Source organism: Physeter macrocephalus, chromosome 14 (genome assembly GCF_002837175.3).
Source record: "Physeter macrocephalus isolate SW-GA chromosome 14, ASM283717v5, whole genome shotgun sequence".
In the NCBI taxonomy this organism is placed as follows: Eukaryota; Metazoa; Chordata; class Mammalia; order Artiodactyla; family Physeteridae; genus Physeter; species Physeter macrocephalus.
In genome coordinates, this window is record NC_041227.1 from 81,935,710 (window position 1) to 81,952,561 (window position 16,852).

The 16,852-nt window shown below is 67.4% G+C and overlaps 1 protein-coding gene across 1 annotated transcript in view; it reads left to right on the plus strand.

The window, feature by feature from the left end:
• The first annotated feature begins 1,441 nt into the window (after window positions 1–1,441).
• The window catches only part of MYO15A (myosin XVA), a 46,877-nt gene continuing 31,466 nt past the window's right edge, over window positions 1,442–16,852 (plus strand). Inside the window, exons 1-9 of the mRNA XM_028498071.2 lie at window positions 1,442–2,540; window positions 2,709–3,633; window positions 3,669–4,701; window positions 9,704–10,201; window positions 12,197–12,279; window positions 12,838–12,901; window positions 13,475–13,584; window positions 13,920–13,994; window positions 14,118–14,208. Of these exons, the coding sequence (XP_028353872.2) occupies window positions 1,442–2,540; window positions 2,709–3,633; window positions 3,669–4,701; window positions 9,704–10,201; window positions 12,197–12,279; window positions 12,838–12,901; window positions 13,475–13,584; window positions 13,920–13,994; window positions 14,118–14,208 (3,978 nt within the window). The remainder of the gene's footprint in view (window positions 2,541–2,708; window positions 3,634–3,668; window positions 4,702–9,703; window positions 10,202–12,196; window positions 12,280–12,837; window positions 12,902–13,474; window positions 13,585–13,919; window positions 13,995–14,117; window positions 14,209–16,852) is intronic.

Consider the following 16,852-nt stretch of genomic DNA (forward strand, 5'->3'; position numbering starts at 1 on the left):
CTTAAACGACCGACCGAAGAATTTGCTCTGGGGCCCGAGGGCTAAACAGGAGTTCAGTGAGCGGAGAGCCTGGCAGTAGTTGGAGAACTGTCTTCGGCCTCCTGGGATCTGTATGTCCTGATCCCCGATCCCCGGGCAGAGAGAGGGGGAGGGGGAGGAAAAGGGGGGGCGGGGGGAGGCAGTTCAGAGGCCTCAGGTCCCAGCACTGCTGCCTCCAAGTTCTGCCCCGCCCCGCCCCACCCCACCCCCTTCGTCTAACGAGCCACAGCCCCTGCCTGTTCCAGTGCAGATTTTTAAAAGTGGACTGGTCACCGGCCAGACAGTGGGCACAGGGCCTTGGTTCAGGCGTCCAGCCTGAAGGAATCAGCTGCACCCGGAGAGGGCAGGGACCACATGGCCATCTCGGCAGAGGCAGAGACCGGGAGGAGAGGCAGAGCCAGGCAGGGGCCTCCGACATGGGCCACACGCGTGCCTGCAGCCACGGATGCTGCCCAGCAGCTCCATCACATCTCATTTCCTCCCTGTGAAGGACACAGGGCAGCCTTATCCCTCCCATCCTGCAGAGGAGGAAACTGAGGCCCAGAGGGGACAAAGGGCTTTCCTGAGACCACACAGCCCGTCGGTGGCAGAGCTGCGGATCAGAGCCAGGCCGGCCCACCCTCTGCTCCTGCCCCTCTGCACCCCTTGCCCCCGCCAGGCATATGGCCTTTCCAGGCCCTGCTGGAACCGAGAAGCCCCCTTCTCGCCCTGCCTTCTGAGCCAGCAGCCTGGTTCTCCCCGATAAATTATTCACGCTCCCAAAGGCCGGCCAGCTCTGGTTACACTGACCGCAGCCCTGGACACCCGCCATGCCCACCACCCCTCCTCCCTTGCCCAGGACCCGGAGGGGCCCAGGTTCCCTCCCCTCCAAGGTGACTTGGTGGGCTTTGAACGTCCCACCCTGGCTCAGGAGATGCGGCTCCACCTGTGGCCCAGGACAGATGTGCTGGGTGGTTTAGGGCAGGTGGTTTCCCCTCTCTGGGGCCCAGTGGCCCAAGCACTCACTTCGGTGGGTGAGTGGCGGAGGCTCAGGCAGGGCTTGACAGGGGTTGAGGCGCCGCTGTCCTCGTGGAGACTCTAAGGCCAACGCAGTCTCCCCAGCATGGGCCTGCCGGGCCTCCCCTGCTTCCCATAAACAACACCCAGGTGCTTTCCAACAGGCTCGAGGGTGAAATTCTAGGCGGGGCCCGAGGAGATGAATTATGGATCTGCCCTCCTGAAAGCCTGGTCCCAGCCAGAAGGAGCCTGGCTGTCCCTCCCCCGGCCACTGGGCCAGCACCAGCTGCTCTGAGCCTGAGGAGGCTGCGCGTCCAGCCGCAGGCAGGAGACTCAGCAGGTCCCTGTGTCCCCGAGGCCCTGAGCTTGTGACACCGGCCGGCCTGGCAGAGAGCAGGTGGCCACCATGGCGAAGGAAGAAGAGGATGAGAAGAAAGCCAAGAAGGGGAAGAAGGGGAAGAAGGCGCCGGAGCCGGAGAAGCCCAAGCGGAGCCTGAAGGGGACTTCGCGGCTGTTCATGGGCTTCCGAGACCGCACGCCCAAGGTCTCCAAGAAGGGGCAGTTCCGGAGCGCGTCGGCGTTCTTCTGGGGCCTCCACACCGGACCCCAGAAGACCAAACGCAAGAAGAAGGCGCGCACGGTGCTCAAGTCCACGTCGAAGCTCATGACGCAGATGCGCATGGGCAAGAAGAAGCGCGCCATGAAGGGCAAGAAGCCGTCCTTCATGGTGATCCGCTTCCCTGGCCGGCGCGGCTACGGCCGCCTGCGCCCGCGTGCCCAGTCGCTCAGCAAGGCGTCCACGGCCATCAACTGGCTCACCAAGAAATTCCTCATCAAGAAGGCCGAGGAGTCGGGCAGCGCGCAGGCCACGCTGGACGCCTGGCTGGACCGCTCCAGCTCCCGCACCGGCTCGCGCAAGCTGCCCTTCCCGTCGGGCGCCGAGATCCTGCAGCCCGGGGGTCGCCTGCGCAGGTTCCCGCGCGCCCACAGCATCTACGAGTCGGGCGAGCCCGTGGGCTTCCTGCCCTTCGAGGACGAGGCCCCGTTCCGGCACTCGGGCTCCCGCAGGTCGCTGTACGGGCTGGAGGGCTTCCAGGACCTGGGCGAGTACTACGACTACCACCGCGAGGGTGACGACTACTACGACCGGCAGTCGCTGTACCAGTACGAGGAGGAGCCCTACCGGGGCGCCTACGGCCTCCGCGGCCCGGCCTGGCCGCCCTACGACAACCCGCACGGGTACCCGCCCGAGGATCCCTACGACTACTACGGCCCCGACTACTACGGGGGCTCCTTCTACTCCGACTACGGCTACCGCTACGGCTACGACGACTACGAGCCCCCCTACGCGGCCCCGTCGGGGTTCGCGTCTCCCTATGGCTACTACGACCCATACCCCGGCGAGGCGCAACTGCACGGCTACTACCAGGACTCCTACAACCCTTCCGACGCGCTTTACCCGCCCTACCCGCCCTACGACCTCGCCTACGACCTCCCGTATGCCGGGCCCTACCCGGATGCCTACGCGCCGCCCTACCTGGGCGCCTACGCGCCGCCCTACCTGGACCCCTACGCGCCGCCCTACCTGGACCCCTACGCGCCGCCCTACCTGGACCCCTACGCGCCGCCCTACCTGGACCCCTACGCGCCGCCCTACCTGGGCGCCTACGCGCCGCCCTACCTGGATCCCTACGCGCCGCCCTACAGCGTCCCCTACGCCGAAGGCGTCTATGGTGGCGGGGACCGGGCCATCTACCCCCCCGAGGGGCCCTATCTTCCGCCGGAGCAGTCGGCCTTCGCGTACCCGTGGGTGCCACCGCCCATCTTGTCGCCTCACAACCCGTACGCCCACCCCATGGATGACATCGCGGAGCTGGAGGAGCCCGAGGAGGCGGGTGGTGAGCGGCAGGGCACCTCCTTCCGCCTGCCCAGCGCTGCCTTCTTCGAGCAGCAGGGCATGGACAAGCCCGCCAGGTCCAAGCTGTCCCTCATCCGCAGGTTCCGCCTCTTCCCGCGGCCCCAGGTGAAGCTGTTTGGGAAGGAGAAGCTGGACGTGCCGCTGCCGCCCTCCCTGGACATCCCTCTGCCCTTGGGAGATGCGGACGAAGACGAAGAAGAGGATGAGATAACGCCGCTGCCCCCGGTGCCCTACGGCCACCCCTTCTGGGGCTTCCTCACGCCGCGGCAGCGCCGCCTCCAGCGCGCCCTCTCGGCCTTCGGAGCCCCCCGGGGCCTGGGCTTCAGATCGGACTTCGGACGCCCAGCGCCGCGCCCGGCCACCTCGCTGGCGCGGTTCCTCAAAAAGACCCTGTCGGAAAAGGAGCCCATCCCGCGGCTGAGGGGCAGCAAGAAGGCCCGGGCGCGAGGCCCGGCGGTCAGGGAGGCGGCCTATAAGCGCTTCGGCTACAAGCTGGCCGGCATGGACTCCGAGCGGCCCGGCACGCCCATCGTGCTGCGAAGGGCGCAGGCGCGCGTGCGCAACAACAACAACTCCCACCGTCCGCCGACCCCGCCGCGCGCCCCCAGCCCCGCCCCCGGCCTGCCGCCCGCCCCGGCCCTCGCCCCCGCCGGCCTCGCCCCGGGCCTGCCCCCGCCGGCCTCGCCCTACGGCTCGCTCCGCCGGCCCCGCCGGTCTCGCCCTACGGCTCGCTCCGCCGGCACCCGCCGCCCTGGGCCGCCCCGGCTCACGTGCCCCTCGCACCCCAGGCCAGCTGGTGGGCCTTGGCCGAGCCCCCGCCCGTGAGCCCCGAGGGGCCCCCTGACCCTCTGGCCTTCCCCGGACCCCGGCTCTCCTTCAGGGGCTCCCGCCGCCGGGGCGCGGCCTTCGGCTTCCCCGGGCCCTCGCCCCGGCCCTCGCTGAGGAGCCCGCCCCGCCTGGGCTACCGCTCATCCCTGGGGCCCCGCTCGCCCCTGGGGCCCTTGTCCCCCCAGCCCTCCGGCCGCCCCGGCCCCTTCCGGCCGCCCTTCTCGCCGCTGCCCCGCCGTCCCCGCTCGCTGCGGGAGCCCCTGTCCCCGCGCCGAGCCTCGGGGCGCCCGGGCGCACCCCGGTCGCCCGCGCTGGGCTCCCCGCGGCCGCCCTCGTCGTCCCCTCTGCCGGGCCCCAGCCCGCGGAACCGCTCGCTCAACCTGCCCTCGCGCTTCCCGCGCACGTGGCGCAGCCTCAGCGAGCCTCCCACCAGGGCCGTGAAGCCCCGGCTGCGCCAGCCCTTCCCTCTGCCGCCCGGCCCTGGGTCTTGGCGGGCGGCTGCCGCCGCCCCTGCCACTGCGCACCGCGAGAGCCAGCGCGAGCCCGAGGACTCGGAGACGCCCTGGATAGTACCCCCACTGGCCCCCAGCTGGGACGTGGACATGCCTGACACCCAGCGGCCCCCCTCGCCCTGGCCGGGAGGCCCAGGCAGCCTCCGTGGCTTCTCCCGGCCACCCCCTGTACCCCCAAACCCCTTCCTCCAGCACGTGGGCCCAGGGCTATCCCCTGCTCCCCAGCCTGAAGATCCAGCCCCTGACTCAACCGGTGTCTTCCTGGGTAGACACCATGACCCAGGGCCTGGACAGCTGACCGAATCGGCCAGCCCGAGCCCCAAGAAGCCTGAAGAAGAGGCCTGCCCGGAGGACCCCCAGCCACCAGCAGAGCCTGAACCCCCGACCCCGACACCCCCCAAGGATTCCGCCTCAGAGCGGAAAGCACTGAGGCTCAGCTTCTCCTACCCGTTGGCCACCTCTGACCAGATGAGGGCCACATGGCCACCATGGCGCCGCTGTGGGACACTGCCCAGGGCCCCAGCCCCCTTGGCGCCCTCTGGGGCCCCAGGACCCCTGCCCAAGGCGGGTGAACGGCTCCGGGCAAGCCCTGGGCGTTTTGCTGTGGTCATGCCTCGTGTGCAAAAGCTGAGCTCTTTCCAGCGAGCTTGTCCTGCTACCCTGCGGCCTCCCAACCAGGAGCCAGAGCCCAGGCCCAGGCTGAGAGCCTGGAGTCTGCTCTGGTCCCGCCTCTGGCTGCCGGCGGAGGCCCACCAACCCTGCACACGAGTACATGCTCGCCCCCCGTCCTGCCGCCTGGGCCCTGGAGCTTCCTGCCTGCCCCACGGGGGCCCCGGGGAAAAGGTTGGCCCCAAAGGCTGGTGGAACAAGGTATGGGGGTACAGGTTAGAGGGAGGGCTTGTGGTTCCATCCTGGGAAACAGGGCAGGAGACAGTCTCGGGACCTTGGCGAACTGCTGCCTGCTTGGGCCTCGGTCTTCCCATCTGTACCTTGGGGAGAACAACCTCCCAGAGCTTCTGGGGGATTGAACAAGGGGGTGCCCGGCACAGGCAGGCAGAGGACGGTGATGCCAGAAACCGCCTCCAGGCACTCGGAGGAAGGGATCTTGTCCCAGCCCGGGCTCCAAGCAGTCCTATCCTCGACCGATCTGGATGGCACGTCCACCCCGAGCCCGCCACAGGGATCTTGGCGGAGTACGAAACTGCAGACCCTGCCTCCCTACCCTGTCCCACCCCCGCGTTCACGTTCGTGCTGTTGCTGTTCCTCCTGCTTGCTGCTGACCGTCCCCCAAACTGGGTCTTCTGTCTCTTTGGGGCTTTTGCCTAAGGGCAGTCCCCCGGGCTGCAGGGTTCTGGACTGTCCAAAGGTGAGGGCTCAGGAACCAACCTTCCGGTTTCTTTACTGAACAGTGGGGAAGCCAAGACCTAGGAGGTCACACGGTGGATCACGGCTGAGCCAGGAGTCTGTCTGGGCCCTCGTAGGGTGTGGGGCAGGCAGCCTCTCTGAGGGGTGCCAAGCCCATGCCTGGCTGCCATGCTCGTGGCGGAACACGAGCCCGGTGCCGGGTGGCCCTCAGCGGAGGGGGGTGGTCACCGGAGCCTCCCCCGGGACGCCCGGGGTGGGCGGGGCACGCAGGGGTGGCGGGCGTTTCTCAGCCTCTGCAGACGGTGCCCCGTGGAGCGGGCAGCCAGCGGGCCCATCAATGGCGACCGGGGCGGCCTGGCTGCTGGGGGGGCCCTGGCCCCAACGGCGGGTGCCCCGTGCCGTGTGGGCCGCAGCGTTGCAGGAGCGGGGCGCGAAGCGCCCGGGGGTGAGGGGCAAGGATGCGTGGGCCCTCCTCACCCTGGAATACGTGAGTGGCTGAATTATTCAGGGTTTGCGGCCACTGGCGCACGTGGGCAGGCGGGTGGGCGGGAGGCCAGGGCCTCTGGGGTGATACCTGCTGTGCCCTACTTGGCATGCGGGCTGCCTCCCGGTGTCCCCTTTCCTCTCCGCTCAGGGAGGGGTGCAGGCTGGACCCGAGAGGCAGGACAGGCGGGCCCGCAGGTGTGCTTGCAGTCACACGGGTCACGTGCGGGCCTGGGACGTGTGCTTGGGCGCCGCACAGCCCAGCGAGGAGAGCATGAGAGTGTATGCGCCACGGCCTGGGCAGACGTCGTATCTGCGGGCTCGAGTGTACACACTACCAGGGCACGGTGGTGGGCCTGCAGCCCACAGGGGACATCGGGGCCTTCGTCTCGAGACCCCCGGGTGCGGGGACACCTGTCACATGAGAACCTGTCCAAGGGACGTTGAGAGCACGTGCCTGCACGTGTGTGTGCCTCCGGGCAGGCACCGCAGGCCGGCGTGCATGTCCACAAGCCTCGTGCGAGACCACGGGTGGGCGTGGGAGCGCCTGGGCTGCAGGCGCCGTTACCTGTGGGTCTGTGCGTGTGGGTCTGCGTTTGCCCTGCACGGGGCATGGGGTGCGGCGCCGAACGCGAAAGTCCTGGTCCCTCCGGAGGCCCCAGGCACCAGATGCGGGTGTTCTCCTAGTTGTCGCATAGGCAGACCTGGGGTTCACCCTGGAGGAGGGTGTCAGCCTGGGAGAACGTGAGGTGGGAGGCCTTCTGGCCGGGCAGAGAGAGCAGTGCCCCCGTGCGTGTGCTCAGCCCCTGGCAGGGCCCCCGGGGAAGACGGGCAGTGCCGAGGCCGGCCGGGTCCCTGGGAGTTAAGCATTGTGTTCCGGGGCAGACAGCCCACAGGACCCGGCCGGCCCGGCCTCAGGGCTCCCTCCTCCACACGGCAGTGGGTCCTGGCCACGTCCACGCCGGGGGCCACGCGCGGGCACCCTCCGGCTGGCTGACCGCGGGCTGTCTCCCTCAGATGCACTCCGTCCGCAATCTGCCGTCCACACGGTTCCGCGAGCAGCACCGGGAGGACGGCGTGGAGGACATGACGCAGCTGGAGTGAGTGGGGGTGGCAGGGTCGGTGAGTGGTCGCCGCCTCCCACCTGGGTGCCCCTCACCTCCTGGAACATTTTCAGAGCCTGTTTCCTCCCTTGCTGAGCGAGGCTCAGGCAGTGTCACAAAGGCCCAGTAACTCAGATGGGCTGGGTCCAGACCCCAGCCCCGGCGCTTACCAGCTGGGACCTGGGCAAATACTCAGCCTCTCTGCCTCGGTTTGTCGCCCGCAGGATGCTGTGGGGTGGCTGTTGGTGTGAGGGTGCTGGCACGTTGGAGGCGCGTCAGACGTGAGGGCCGTGCTGGTCGATGTTGTTATCCAATCACGGCGACAGCCTTCACGTTTGCTACCTGAGAGCATCCCCCACCCCAGCGCGGTGGGAACGGTGATCATCATACCCATTGGACAGATAGAAAAACTGAGGCACGGGGAGGTTAAGTAACTCGCTCGAGGCCTCACAGTTGGTTGGCGTCAGAGACAGGACTTGAATGCAGGCTTTTCTGACCAAGGCCCTACCCTGAGGGGAAGGTGGGCCCTGACTGTCTCTCTCCATCTCCTCCCAGAGACCTCCAGGAGACCACTGTGCTGGCCAACCTCAAGACCAGATTTGAACGGAACCTCATCTACGTAAGGCCTGGGGCTGACCCCGCCCTGGGCTTGGGTCTGAGGGCAGCTGCCTCCCTGCTTCCTGGGGCTGTAGTGGGAAGCGTGGATTTCTCCTGCTCGCCCCAGACTTGTGGCATCTGGTTTGAACCCTGGAGTTTCTACTATTTGAGCATAGCGTTCAAGAGCCGGGAGCGCTAAAATCCAAAATCCTAAAACGTAGAGTCTTAGAGGCCTGGAGACAGGGTTCCCAGGAGTGTGTGACCCCCCACCAGGGGCCCGACGGGTAAAGCTTCCAGAGCCCTGGGAGCCATACACCTGGGGCCCAGGGGCGACGGTCAGGGGGCGGAAGCAGCCCCCTTGTGGGATGGTGGCTGTGGGGCTTTGCGTGCTCCGCCCTCCTCCCAGCCTCAGCCTGGTTCAGTGCCTGACACTCCACCACCAGAGCACACGCCCCCTCAAACTGTGCGGGGGCCCAGGGTGCAGGCACCAGGGCCAGGCAGCCAGACGTCTGTCCCCATGAAACAGGGATCCCGGCTCCCAGGAGGGGGGGGGAGGGACACAGCCGGGCCCTGAGGCCCCCGTCTGCCCGGCAGACGTACGTCGGCAGCATCCTGGTGTCGGTGAACCCGTACCGGATGTTTGGAATCTATGGGCTGGAGCAGGTGCAGCAGTACAGCGGGCGGGCCCTGGCCGAGAATTCCCCGTGAGTGTCCCCAGGGCTGGGGGAGGGGGCCTCCCCGGGGTCTCCTGGGTTCCTGCCTGAGCTTGGCAAGTCCCTGGTTGCCCCTCAGCCGCGGGTGGTGGATGGCGGTGGGGAGCCCAGCAGCCTCCCCCTGAGCCTGACCGCAGCCCCCCGTGGGCTGGAGGCCACTGTGGCTCAGCCCTGGGTGGGGAGCCTTGCGGGGAGCGTTCCCCGAGGGTGGGGGACGGCAGGATTGGCTGCTCGGCTAGGCAGAGACGTCCCCATGCCTGTCCCCTGGGAGGCTTGGGAGCGCCAGCAGGGCCTGGCCCAGGAACACCGGTGGCCTGTCTCTCCAGGCACCTCTTTGCAATTGCAAACCTCGCCTTCGCCAAAATGCTCGATGCCAAACAGAACCAGTGCATAATCATCAGGTGAGCGGCGGAGGGCTGGGGCCGGCCTGCCTGCCCGTGTCTTCCTGGGTCACGGTGGGGTCGGGGGGGCCCAGGAGAGGCCGTGAACGGGCTGGAGCTCACTGCGCCCCTCTGCCTGGTCAGCGGAGAGAGCGGCTCTGGAAAAACTGAGGCCACGAAGCTGATTCTGCGCTACCTGGCGGCCATGAACCAGAAACGGGGCGTCACACGGCAGGTGCGTCTGTCCCCCCCGGGGCCCTCAGCCTAGCGCCCCTCGTGCTCCTCGAGAGGCCAGACTCTGTGGCCCCGCTTGGAGGATGGGCGGCCGAGCCCAGGGCTGCACAGAGAGGCCTCGTAGGACTCGGGGCTCTTGCTGTCTCCCCTCCCGGGAGTTCTCTCCCGCTTGCCTTCGCCTGCAGCTCTGCGTTCCAGCCCCCTGGGGCGGCCCCAGCAGAGGCCACGTGGGCGGGGGACATCGTCCACTTCTCCCACCTGGCCTCACGTTCGTGGTCGTGAAAGAGGCAGGACAGGCCCGAACCCCCGTGGCTTCTCCCGGCCACCCCCTGTACCCCCAAACCCCTTCCTCCAGCACGTGGGCCCAGGGCTATCCCCTGCTCCCCAGCCTGAAGATCCAGCCCCTGACTCAACCGGTGTCTTCCTGGGTAGACACCATGACCCAGGGCCTGGACAGCTGACCGAATCGGCCAGCCCGAGCCCCAAGAAGCCTGAAGAAGAGGCCTGCCCGGAGGACCCCCAGCCACCAGCAGAGCCTGAACCCCCGACCCCGACACCCCCCAAGGATTCCGCCTCAGAGCGGAAAGCACTGAGGCTCAGCTTCTCCTACCCGTTGGCCACCTCTGACCAGATGAGGGCCACATGGCCACCATGGCGCCGCTGTGGGACACTGCCCAGGGCCCCAGCCCCCTTGGCGCCCTCTGGGGCCCCAGGACCCCTGCCCAAGGCGGGTGAACGGCTCCGGGCAAGCCCTGGGCGTTTTGCTGTGGTCATGCCTCGTGTGCAAAAGCTGAGCTCTTTCCAGCGAGCTTGTCCTGCTACCCTGCGGCCTCCCAACCAGGAGCCAGAGCCCAGGCCCAGGCTGAGAGCCTGGAGTCTGCTCTGGTCCCGCCTCTGGCTGCCGGCGGAGGCCCACCAACCCTGCACACGAGTACATGCTCGCCCCCCGTCCTGCCGCCTGGGCCCTGGAGCTTCCTGCCTGCCCCACGGGGGCCCCGGGGAAAAGGTTGGCCCCAAAGGCTGGTGGAACAAGGTATGGGGGTACAGGTTAGAGGGAGGGCTTGTGGTTCCATCCTGGGAAACAGGGCAGGAGACAGTCTCGGGACCTTGGCGAACTGCTGCCTGCTTGGGCCTCGGTCTTCCCATCTGTACCTTGGGGAGAACAACCTCCCAGAGCTTCTGGGGGATTGAACAAGGGGGTGCCCGGCACAGGCAGGCAGAGGACGGTGATGCCAGAAACCGCCTCCAGGCACTCGGAGGAAGGGATCTTGTCCCAGCCCGGGCTCCAAGCAGTCCTATCCTCGACCGATCTGGATGGCACGTCCACCCCGAGCCCGCCACAGGGATCTTGGCGGAGTACGAAACTGCAGACCCTGCCTCCCTACCCTGTCCCACCCCCGCGTTCACGTTCGTGCTGTTGCTGTTCCTCCTGCTTGCTGCTGACCGTCCCCCAAACTGGGTCTTCTGTCTCTTTGGGGCTTTTGCCTAAGGGCAGTCCCCCGGGCTGCAGGGTTCTGGACTGTCCAAAGGTGAGGGCTCAGGAACCAACCTTCCGGTTTCTTTACTGAACAGTGGGGAAGCCAAGACCTAGGAGGTCACACGGTGGATCACGGCTGAGCCAGGAGTCTGTCTGGGCCCTCGTAGGGTGTGGGGCAGGCAGCCTCTCTGAGGGGTGCCAAGCCCATGCCTGGCTGCCATGCTCGTGGCGGAACACGAGCCCGGTGCCGGGTGGCCCTCAGCGGAGGGGGGTGGTCACCGGAGCCTCCCCCGGGACGCCCGGGGTGGGCGGGGCACGCAGGGGTGGCGGGCGTTTCTCAGCCTCTGCAGACGGTGCCCCGTGGAGCGGGCAGCCAGCGGGCCCATCAATGGCGACCGGGGCGGCCTGGCTGCTGGGGGGGCCCTGGCCCCAACGGCGGGTGCCCCGTGCCGTGTGGGCCGCAGCGTTGCAGGAGCGGGGCGCGAAGCGCCCGGGGGTGAGGGGCAAGGATGCGTGGGCCCTCCTCACCCTGGAATACGTGAGTGGCTGAATTATTCAGGGTTTGCGGCCACTGGCGCACGTGGGCAGGCGGGTGGGCGGGAGGCCAGGGCCTCTGGGGTGATACCTGCTGTGCCCTACTTGGCATGCGGGCTGCCTCCCGGTGTCCCCTTTCCTCTCCGCTCAGGGAGGGGTGCAGGCTGGACCCGAGAGGCAGGACAGGCGGGCCCGCAGGTGTGCTTGCAGTCACACGGGTCACGTGCGGGCCTGGGACGTGTGCTTGGGCGCCGCACAGCCCAGCGAGGAGAGCATGAGAGTGTATGCGCCACGGCCTGGGCAGACGTCGTATCTGCGGGCTCGAGTGTACACACTACCAGGGCACGGTGGTGGGCCTGCAGCCCACAGGGGACATCGGGGCCTTCGTCTCGAGACCCCCGGGTGCGGGGACACCTGTCACATGAGAACCTGTCCAAGGGACGTTGAGAGCACGTGCCTGCACGTGTGTGTGCCTCCGGGCAGGCACCGCAGGCCGGCGTGCATGTCCACAAGCCTCGTGCGAGACCACGGGTGGGCGTGGGAGCGCCTGGGCTGCAGGCGCCGTTACCTGTGGGTCTGTGCGTGTGGGTCTGCGTTTGCCCTGCACGGGGCATGGGGTGCGGCGCCGAACGCGAAAGTCCTGGTCCCTCCGGAGGCCCCAGGCACCAGATGCGGGTGTTCTCCTAGTTGTCGCATAGGCAGACCTGGGGTTCACCCTGGAGGAGGGTGTCAGCCTGGGAGAACGTGAGGTGGGAGGCCTTCTGGCCGGGCAGAGAGAGCAGTGCCCCCGTGCGTGTGCTCAGCCCCTGGCAGGGCCCCCGGGGAAGACGGGCAGTGCCGAGGCCGGCCGGGTCCCTGGGAGTTAAGCATTGTGTTCCGGGGCAGACAGCCCACAGGACCCGGCCGGCCCGGCCTCAGGGCTCCCTCCTCCACACGGCAGTGGGTCCTGGCCACGTCCACGCCGGGGGCCACGCGCGGGCACCCTCCGGCTGGCTGACCGCGGGCTGTCTCCCTCAGATGCACTCCGTCCGCAATCTGCCGTCCACACGGTTCCGCGAGCAGCACCGGGAGGACGGCGTGGAGGACATGACGCAGCTGGAGTGAGTGGGGGTGGCAGGGTCGGTGAGTGGTCGCCGCCTCCCACCTGGGTGCCCCTCACCTCCTGGAACATTTTCAGAGCCTGTTTCCTCCCTTGCTGAGCGAGGCTCAGGCAGTGTCACAAAGGCCCAGTAACTCAGATGGGCTGGGTCCAGACCCCAGCCCCGGCGCTTACCAGCTGGGACCTGGGCAAATACTCAGCCTCTCTGCCTCGGTTTGTCGCCCGCAGGATGCTGTGGGGTGGCTGTTGGTGTGAGGGTGCTGGCACGTTGGAGGCGCGTCAGACGTGAGGGCCGTGCTGGTCGATGTTGTTATCCAATCACGGCGACAGCCTTCACGTTTGCTACCTGAGAGCATCCCCCACCCCAGCGCGGTGGGAACGGTGATCATCATACCCATTGGACAGATAGAAAAACTGAGGCACGGGGAGGTTAAGTAACTCGCTCGAGGCCTCACAGTTGGTTGGCGTCAGAGACAGGACTTGAATGCAGGCTTTTCTGACCAAGGCCCTACCCTGAGGGGAAGGTGGGCCCTGACTGTCTCTCTCCATCTCCTCCCAGAGACCTCCAGGAGACCACTGTGCTGGCCAACCTCAAGACCAGATTTGAACGGAACCTCATCTACGTAAGGCCTGGGGCTGACCCCCGCCCTGGGCTTGGGTCTGAGGGCAGCTGCCTCCCTGCTTCCTGGGGCTGTAGTGGGAAGCGTGGATTTCTCCTGCTCGCCCCAGACTTGTGGCATCTGGTTTGAACCCTGGAGTTTCTACTATTTGAGCATAGCGTTCAAGAGCCGGGAGCGCTAAAATCCAAAATCCTAAAACGTAGAGTCTTAGAGGCCTGGAGACAGGGTTCCCAGGAGTGTGTGACCCCCCACCAGGGGCCCGACGGGTAAAGCTTCCAGAGCCCTGGGAGCCATACACCTGGGGCCCAGGGGCGACGGTCAGGGGGCGGAAGCAGCCCCCTTGTGGGATGGTGGCTGTGGGGCTTTGCGTGCTCCGCCCTCCTCCCAGCCTCAGCCTGGTTCAGTGCCTGACACTCCACCACCAGAGCACACGCCCCCTCAAACTGTGCGGGGGCCCAGGGTGCAGGCACCAGGGCCAGGCAGCCAGACGTCTGTCCCCATGAAACAGGGATCCCGGCTCCCAGGAGGGGGGGGGAGGGACACAGCCGGGCCCTGAGGCCCCCGTCTGCCCGGCAGACGTACGTCGGCAGCATCCTGGTGTCGGTGAACCCGTACCGGATGTTTGGAATCTATGGGCTGGAGCAGGTGCAGCAGTACAGCGGGCGGGCCCTGGCCGAGAATTCCCCGTGAGTGTCCCCAGGGCTGGGGGAGGGGGCCTCCCCGGGGTCTCCTGGGTTCCTGCCTGAGCTTGGCAAGTCCCTGGTTGCCCCTCAGCCGCGGGTGGTGGATGGCGGTGGGGAGCCCAGCAGCCTCCCCCTGAGCCTGACCGCAGCCCCCCGTGGGCTGGAGGCCACTGTGGCTCAGCCCTGGGTGGGGAGCCTTGCGGGGAGCGTTCCCCGAGGGTGGGGGACGGCAGGATTGGCTGCTCGGCTAGGCAGAGACGTCCCCATGCCTGTCCCCTGGGAGGCTTGGGAGCGCCAGCAGGGCCTGGCCCAGGAACACCGGTGGCCTGTCTCTCCAGGCACCTCTTTGCAATTGCAAACCTCGCCTTCGCCAAAATGCTCGATGCCAAACAGAACCAGTGCATAATCATCAGGTGAGCGGCGGAGGGCTGGGGCCGGCCTGCCTGCCCGTGTCTTCCTGGGTCACGGTGGGGTCGGGGGGGCCCAGGAGAGGCCGTGAACGGGCTGGAGCTCACTGCGCCCCTCTGCCTGGTCAGCGGAGAGAGCGGCTCTGGAAAAACTGAGGCCACGAAGCTGATTCTGCGCTACCTGGCGGCCATGAACCAGAAACGGGGCGTCACACGGCAGGTGCGTCTGTCCCCCCCGGGGCCCTCAGCCTAGCGCCCCTCGTGCTCCTCGAGAGGCCAGACTCTGTGGCCCCGCTTGGAGGATGGGCGGCCGAGCCCAGGCCTGCACAGAGAGGCCTCGTAGGACTCGGGGCTCTTGCTGCCTCCCCTCCCGGGAGTTCTCTCCCGCTTGCCTTCGCCTGCAGCTCTGCGTTCCAGCCCCCTGGGGCGGCCCCAGCAGAGGCCACGTGGGCGGGGGACATCGTCCACTTCTCCCACCTGGCCTCACGTTCGTGGTCGTGAAAGAGGCAGGACAGGCCCGAATGTGTGCGACGGCCAGTGTAGGGTCAGGAGAGGCTGGGGCACTGAGAAGGCCTGGCCGGGGTGTGCGGCATTAGAGGTTTGCTTCGAGAGCTGAGTTCTCCGAATCCAAGAACGTCAGAACCTCCGTGACGGTTTCCCGAGTACCTGCTCTGTGCCAGGCCCAGGCTAGGCTCTGGGGAGCAGGCAGTAGCAACACAGTCTGATAAATGTTCCCGTCTTGTGGGGATTCTGTTCTGGCGTAGGAAACAGAAAGGAAAGTAGCGGGCAGGTAAATTCTGTGTACGCGAAAGGGGTAAGTTGTAGGGAAGCGTAGGGAGGAGGATGGGGCGTGTTGGGGATTGCGATTTCAGGCATGGGGGTCGGGGCAGGTCCTGCTGAGAAGGCAAGGCAGTGGGGCCTGCAGACATCTGGGGAAGAGCAGGTGCAAAGGCCCCGGGGTCCGGCGGGTGTGGTGTGCTGGGTCGGCAGAGGGACAGCACGTGGTCCAGGTGAGGGAGGATGGTGGCTCGAACCAGAGAGGTGACAGCGGGGTTGGTGAGCACAGCTGGCCTGGGTGCGGTTCCAGGACTTGGTGAGGGACCAGACGGGGCTGTAAGAGGGGACGCCCAAGCTGGCTCCAGGCATTCATCCTGAGTCACAGGAGCAGCCAGCAGCTGAGGGGCAGGATATGGAGAGAAGACGCAGGTGCCCTTGAGGGTCTGCCGGGCATCCGTGCACAGGTGTTGGGAGACGGTAGATGTGCCAGGAGCCTGGAGCTCAGGGGAGGTGGGGCAGAGGCTGGGGCCCACCAGCTCAGACTCCAGAACGTGACGCTCAGACTCTGGTCCACCCCTCCAGAGGTTTGCAGTGGCCACAATGTCCCAGCTGGTGGCGACCTCTGCAGGTGATCTGGGGGCACTGGGCAGGGGCTGCTGGGCCCTTGGTGAGGAGGGGGTCAGCCCAGGCTTTGTGGCCAGGAGAGGTCACTTCCTGGCAGGCCACTTCTGATACCGACCTTGGCCTGCCAGCCCCTCCCATCCCAGCCTGGGTCTGCTGGAGGCCAACCAGATCATCCCTTTGCTCCAGGCCGGGGGTCAAGCCTCTAAGGGTAGACTCCTGCGAGGACTGGCCGCGTAGGCGGGCAGCCGGGTGCGTCAGGCACCTCCTGTGTGCGGGGAGCCTTCCGTTCTGTCAGCACCAGAGCCTTGGGGCAGCCCTGGGAGCTGGAAAACTGAGGCTTGGGAGGGCAGTGACTTGCCCAGTGTCCCAGAGTGACGGGGTGGAGGGGCTGTCTTGGCCGGGGTCGGGGAGGATGGCGGAGGCGCGGGGTGTGGCCGGGTCTGAGGGGTTGGGCCGGGCAGAGAGGAGCTGTGAAGGTGAGCCTGCTGGCTGGGGTGACCGTGGACTCACCTCCTGGCCGCTGTTGAGCCCGCTCCTGCAATCGGACAGTCTGGGTCTAGGGTCGGTTTCAGGCAAGGCTGGGTCCAGGGTCTTAAACAACGTCCCTTGTCTCGGCCCCACCCTCCCGCACGTTTGGACGGCATCCTCGTCTGTCTCCCGTGGTCGGCACGATGGTGCCACAGCACCACAGCCCACACTGCCCGCCGGGCCAGGAGGTCTCAGGGCTCCCTCTTGTTGGACTGGTTTTGGCCACGGGTCCTCACCGGACCAGGCGTGCCCCGATCAGCCAAGGTCTGGGCCACAGGCTCCATCTCTGGGCTGGGAACGAGACAAGGGTTCCCTGGGGTAGGGGCTCAGGGTGGCTGGATGCTGCTCAGCCCGGGCCACAGGCTCCGGCGCACCCGCGGGTTGGGCTGGACGGCCCCACGGGGCCAGATGTTCCCACGCCTGGCCGTGTGCCCTGCCCTGTGCTGGGCACTAGAGGAGAGAGCCCACCCCCAGGTGCCCACAAGGGGCACCCAGGCTAAGGGAGAGTACAGGCCAAAGCCCAGGTGGGCCCTGACTCCCTAAGCACGGCCAGGCCGGCCCCCAGGCCTCTCTGGGCCTTAGCCCACTCCTCTGTGCGGCGGGCATAGTATTTCTGGGACTGAGCGACAGCGTGGGTGAGCAGACGGAGGGAACGGGCGCCGTCCCCGAGGTACTGTGTATCATTTCTGCGGACGCCGGGCTCCTGCTCCTCCCCTAAGAGTTTATCCTGAGTGGGCTTCCCTGGTGGTGCAGTGGTTGGGAGTCCGCCTGCCGATGCAGAGGACGCGGGTTCGCGCCCCGGTCCGGGAAGATCCCACGTGCCGCGGAGCGGCTGGGCCCGTGAGCCGTGGCCGCTGAGCCTGCGCGTCCGGAGCCTGTGCTCCGCAACGGGAGAGGCCACAGCGGTGAGAGGCCCGCGTACCGCAAAAAAAAAA